This window comes from Fukomys damarensis, unplaced genomic scaffold (genome assembly GCF_012274545.1).
Source record: "Fukomys damarensis isolate Sample0158 unplaced genomic scaffold, DMR_v1.0_HiC HiC_scaffold_22, whole genome shotgun sequence".
Taxonomy (NCBI): domain Eukaryota; kingdom Metazoa; phylum Chordata; class Mammalia; order Rodentia; family Bathyergidae; genus Fukomys; species Fukomys damarensis.
Window position 1 is genome coordinate 6,140,849 of NW_022900934.1, and position 6,000 is coordinate 6,146,848.

At 44.0% G+C, this 6,000-nt stretch overlaps 1 protein-coding gene across 1 annotated transcript in view; it reads right to left on the bottom strand.

The window, feature by feature from the left end:
* Positions 1 to 6,000, bottom strand: part of Rtf2 (replication termination factor 2) — a 33,407-nt gene that overhangs the window by 23,826 nt on the left and 3,581 nt on the right. Inside the window, exons 2-4 of the mRNA XM_019208120.2 lie at positions 5,003 to 5,097; positions 3,830 to 3,923; positions 1,233 to 1,372 (exon numbers count right to left, since the gene is read on the bottom strand). Of these exons, the coding sequence (XP_019063665.1) occupies positions 1,233 to 1,372; positions 3,830 to 3,923; positions 5,003 to 5,097 (329 nt within the window). The remainder of the gene's footprint in view (positions 1 to 1,232; positions 1,373 to 3,829; positions 3,924 to 5,002; positions 5,098 to 6,000) is intronic.

Here is a 6,000-nt window from a genome sequence, read left to right on the forward strand (position 1 = left end):
CATAATAATAGTCCGGGGATAGCAATATTTATATGTTCTCGGCAGCAAAATGTGTGAATCTATACAAAGTCTGGAGCCTAAAATGGTTTAAATTCAAATTATTTGCAGAAGTGGAAAATCTTTAAAAGCAAAAGGTCTCCAAGCCTTGTTTTGCTTCACTCCAGATCCACGAGCTCAGGCGCCCATTTCAGAGCATGGTGGTGTCCAGTGCAATCCACGCTTAGCACCCGGCCGGCAGGTGAGAAGCTGCCATGCACCATCTGTTACAGATGTACACAAAAGTGCCAGTGTGTCTGGGACTAATCAGGGCTGTTGGGAGCCCAGTACAATGTTTCTTCTGCCTGAGAGGCTTTCTCTTCTCCTGAATGAAATGGCAAAAAATGCTTGCTTTCTTTTTTGTTGTTGTTGTTTTGTTTTTTGAGACAGGGTCTCACTATGTAGTTGAGACTGACCTGGAACTCACTATGTAGCCCATGCTGGTCTCGAACTCACAATGATCCTCCTGTCTCAGCCTCCCAAGTGCTGGGATTACAGGTGTGAGCCACCACACCTGGCAAACATGCTTTCGATATGGCATGCGTTAGACATAAGATTCCACAAGTTTGCATCTCATAAAGAGGCACCTAGTAGCTCATTCAACATTTCTATTTCTTTTGCTTTGCTTTGTTGTTTTTGACAAAGTCTTGTTATGTAATCCAGGTTGGCCTCAAACTGGTGGTGATCCTCCTGCCTTAGCCTCTGGTGCACCGGGATTACAGGTGTGCACCACCACTCCCAGCTTATTCTTTAAAGAGGAAAATGTACAGGTCACTAGCATTTGCTATAATCCATCTCAAGCCTAAGATTTCCGATGCTCTAGTCAGAGGATCTGTTAGCTACGAGCTCAAAGCAAGTGACGGTCACCACTGGGACTCAGGCTGGTGGATCAGCCACACACCGAACACTGTCGGCCACTGTGCAAACGCTAATGGTCCTAAGGGACAGGGGCTGTTTCTCTGGAAACATCTGCCTTTCTGCTTTCTGTCCCTGAGGAAAAGATGATTAAATCATCACACTCAGGTCCTGTAAGGACTTTTGAAAGCCCACTTTACTTAAGGTTTTCTGAGTCAAGAACAGAGAGCCAAAGGCCAGCGCAGTGGGCAGTCATGGCAGGCAGAGTCCAGGTGACTGGCACAGCCCAGGACCCTGACAGAATGCCAACAAGACCAGCATCGCCCCATGTCACTACAGACCTGTGCCGCCCGTTCATCTCCAGGCCCACGACTGGGCAGATGAAGCGTGCCCGCTGCAGGTCATCATGCTTGTCGCCTTTCGTGTTTCCTCTGTCCCCTTCCCAGGCAGGATTATCCGAAAGCTTCAGCTCTGTCACACTCTGTGAAAAATCACTCATGTTTTAAGAACTCGTTCGGCAAATAGATCATTCGTTGCCTCAATGGCCACCCAAATCAAGAGAAATTGTTTTTTTTATTCTCTTCCCGGCAGAACCTTTTTTTCTTAACCACCTGGCCATCAAGAAATGTGAATATAAAATTAAACCATAAATTGTATAGAAAATATTTAAAGAATTCACGGACCAGCAAATACAGATGTTCCAATCAGGCCCAAGGCAAAGCAAGATGCAGGTGACACCTAAGGCCCTGAGTGTCTCGGCTCAGATACATGGTGCCTGGGAAAGCACTGGCTGCTGGGCTCCAGGGCCACAGGACTGACCAGGGGCCGTAACTTGACGCTGCCGATGCCACCTGAGTCTCTAGCAGTGGGAAAGGGTCAAATTCCAAGTGAAGTATGACTTCTACCAAATGTGTATCACTTTTGTACAGCATAACATTAAACACTTTTTAAGTTGAACCATCATAAACCAGAGCTGTCTATTAACTAGGCAGATCTATTTTACAAACGTTTTGTTCTTTAAGGAAAAGCATCTTCCCATATCAGCAATCACTGCATGGGGCTGGGACACAGCTCAGGGGCAGAGCGCTTATCCAGCACCACTGGAAACAAACCAGCCCCACATGGTGAGAATGCTTATCTCTGCCCAGAAAAGGGCTCTTTTGCTTCCCACTGATGGTGCCTTGCCAGGCTGCTCCATCCTGCTATTCAGATTGACAGAATAATTGCACAGTTAGGAAAACCTGAGGGCCACTGAGTAAGGAATCTAAACAAGACCATCAGCCAGAAAACCCTGTTACATTTTGAGACACAAATGTCCAGGTTTTCAAAAATTCAACTTTTCAAGGAGCCTGATTCAGCAGCTCTACGTCAGCAAGCAAGGGGTGTCGTCCCGCTGAGACCGTTTGGATCTCCACAACTCCACATGCCGGAGGACGGATGGAGGGCAGCCCCACTCACACTCACGGCCTGCTTCTGCTCTCGGGAGCATCTGGGGCCTGCGATGATAATCTCGGAGAGCCACAATGCTTCATCCGAGTTCTTTTTCTCTACTCTTCCAATTTCTCAGAGAGGTGTGTGCATGTATTAAATGATCAACTCTACAAAACTATATATTGTGTTTTGAATATAGAATTATATGAACTAATTTCAATAATTGAATTTTTGAGGCAAGGTAATTCATGTTGCCTTGTATTTTTCAGTAATGAACTTTCTTCCCAAAGTAAAAGATAATTAAAACCAGAAGGCAATTTCTACAGCACTGCCACCAGACAGATGTATTTCAGAATTAACTTGCCTGAAAGAAGCGTATCCTGTAATCACCCAAAGAACTCAAACAAAAAGCCTAATATAGTAAGAGAGAGAAAGAAAAAGTGAAGACCCCTAAAGTTTTAGATCGGGAGCTGAGGATGTGATTCCACTTTAAGCCTTCACTGGCCAAGTGTCTTCAAGAGACAAAGGATTCAAAATCCCGATGACTCTTAAATTCATTATCATTCTCCTTTTGTTCCTTTTAACTAGACTGAAAAGATTCTGTCCTCTTAACAAACTTCCTTTACTAAGATCATTTTTCCAGTTTTTTTTTTTTTTTCCTGGTACCAGGGATTGAACTCAGGACCTTGCACTTGTGAGGCAGGTGTGGTGCCATCGAGCTAAATCCCCAGCCCTTGATTTTCCAGTTTTATGAAACCATTTTAAATGCTAATCAGAGCTTCCTAATGGCAGAAGTAGGCACGCCTGCCTACCATGGACAGAGGGTCCTGGGTCTGATTCCTAGCACTGAAACAAAAACAAAAACCAACCAAATTCAAAAAGCTTAAGCTACTTGAAATTTACATTTGGAATGTATTTTCATAGAATTAGTGATTCTTTTTTTAGGGGTGTGTCTTTTGATTTTGAGGCAGGGTCTATGTTGTCCAGGCTGATTTTAAATTTGTGGGCTCAAGGGATCCTCCTGTCTCACTCAGCTCCCCCAAGAGACTAGAACTATAGGCATATGCCACCAAGCCCAACTAGAATTAGAATTCATAGTAAGGTTCACTTTTTTTTTTTTTTTTTCCTTTTTTTGGTACTAAGAATCAAACTCTGGACCTTGTAATTGCCAGGCAGGCCCTTGTTTGTCTGTTTCTGGTCCCGGGGATGGAACTCAGGACCTTGTGCTTGTGAGGCAGGGCATGGAACCACTGAGCTAAAACCCCAACGTACTGTTGGGTTTGTTTTTTGAGGCAGGGTCTCAGTATGTAGTTTGGGCTGGCCTTGAATTTATTATGTAGCCCAGCCTGGACTCGAATTCGCAGCAATTCTCCTGCCTCAGCCTCCTCAGCACTGGGATCACAGGTGTGCACCATGCCCGGATTTGAATTTAGTCTTTGATGTACATGAATTCTATAAAACAACCTTCACCCACTGAGACCCCTGGAGCAGTTGGGTCCCATCTTACCTTTATGCTTTTGATGTGAGACGCTGCCTTCCCCATGGCTTTGTCGGCAGATTTGTCCAACAGAAACTCGATGACAGCATCTTTGTTATAAAGTCTGCAGGAATGAGGATGGATCACATTACAGTGGCCACAATCCACTTCCAAATAACAAAGCAGCAGCTCGAACATGACCCAGAAGTCACTTGCAACTGACACAAGCAATGCCCTGCACTACTACAAGACACACTTCACCCTGTCTGACCAATGCCAGGGCACATGAAGAAACTTTTTAAAACTAAAGGCAGCAGGGGCTGGGGATGAATCTCAGTGGCACCACTGCCTGCCTCGAAAGCACAAGGACTCGAGTTCCCTCCCTGGCACCCCAAATTTTTTAGTTTTTATTTATTTATTTTTTCATTTTTTGAGACAGGGTCTCCCTATGTAGTTGAGACTGAACTGGAACTCACTATGTAGCCCAGGCTGGTCTTGAACTCACAGCGATCCTCCTGCCTCAGCCTCCCAAGTGCAGGGATTATAGGCGTGCGCCATCATGCCCAGCACCCCAAATTTTTTTTTTTAAAATAAAATAAAGGCAGCGAAACTGCCGTGTAAGGGCTGATGCAACCTGAACAAAGACTTAAAACTGGGAAATATACCGTAAAAATTCTTATTTTTAACTTTTCTTCAAAAATAAAAAAATCAGAAGATTTAGAATCATGAGGCCTGTACTTCTTGGACTGCAGGAAGTGCCTGGACCTGAGTTCTCCAGCTGCCCACTCCCCCATCTCTCCTGCATCGCTCTCAGTCCCATTCACACTTTAGGTTTCTAACTTGGCCCAGGACCTGGTGCTTACAAGGCAGGCAGCAGCACCACTGAGCTACATCCCCGAGTTTTCTTTTTTAAAAACACTGATTTAGCATATCTGCAATACATCATAAATCTACTCACCATGGAGTATGGCACACACAGCTTCATCTTTTCACTTCCCCTTCCCCTGTCTTCCCTGTGGCCCTTGGGTTTTCTAACCACAGATTAAACCAAATGGATTAGGATATAGAATTATGTTCAGAGACAAGGAATACTATCCTATGTCTCACGGATTTGCTTGGAATGATTCAAGAACTGTATTTACACATTTAAGTTCTCTTCAAAGTCACTGAATAAACTTGTCTTGATTAAGTACAGAACCATACCTGCCAAGTTCACAGGCAACTATTGGTCGTCTTAGTATTTCCTGACTTAGAGTACAATAGTTCCACTGGGCCACTAATTCCGCATCTTTGTCAACCTAATAAAAGAAAACAAAAAACTTTCCATTAATTTTACCTCTGAAAAGACACACGATCCACAGTTCTGCATCTCAAAGTTTATTCAATAATACCTACCAGTGATGTTTTTATTTTTTAAATCAAAGATAGTATCACAGGAAGTTGGAAATTTAAAAGTCCTAAGTAATGAATACCATGTCAAATAAAGGTCCATCTAAAGACAATAAAAAAAGTTTGAATCACATCACTAAATCATATGCAGGCTATGCACAAATATGAACAACAGACTGGGGAGGCTGTACCAAAACAAAGTAGTACATATTAACTTCTAATCCTGGTAAAGGGTCTGACGTTATGGCAGAATTTAAAGACAGAATTGAAAAGACGGTTGTTTTTTATTTTTTTCTTAATGCAGAACAAAGGCTATATGATTCTTTACAGAACTCCAATTCCAGCCAGCAGCAGCCGGTGTTTTGCTTCTTCTGCAAGGGTGCATCAACCCGTACCCACTGCTGTGGCTTCAGTGTCTCCAGGAAGCTCACGCTGAAATTCGTGGTGAGAGGTGCTGAGCAGCGGGAACAGGCGGGATCTTCCATTAGTGGATTTGATCCACTCAGACTGATGAGCTAAGAATGCTTAGTGACTTATCTCAGAGTGGGTCTGCACCAAGGGCTGGCTTGGCTTCCTTATGTGCAACCCTGACAGGTGACACCTCATGCCACCTCTGAGTCTGCAGCAAGGCCCTCACCCTAGCCAGGAATGGTGGCACACACCCACAATCCTAGCACTCTGGAAGACTGAGGCATGAGGACTGTGAGATCCCACCTGGCCTGGCTACTCAGTGATTTAACTAGACCCCGTCTCAAAATAAAAAAGGGCTGGCTCTGAATTAATAAAAAAAAAAAAAAAAAAAAAAAAAAAGG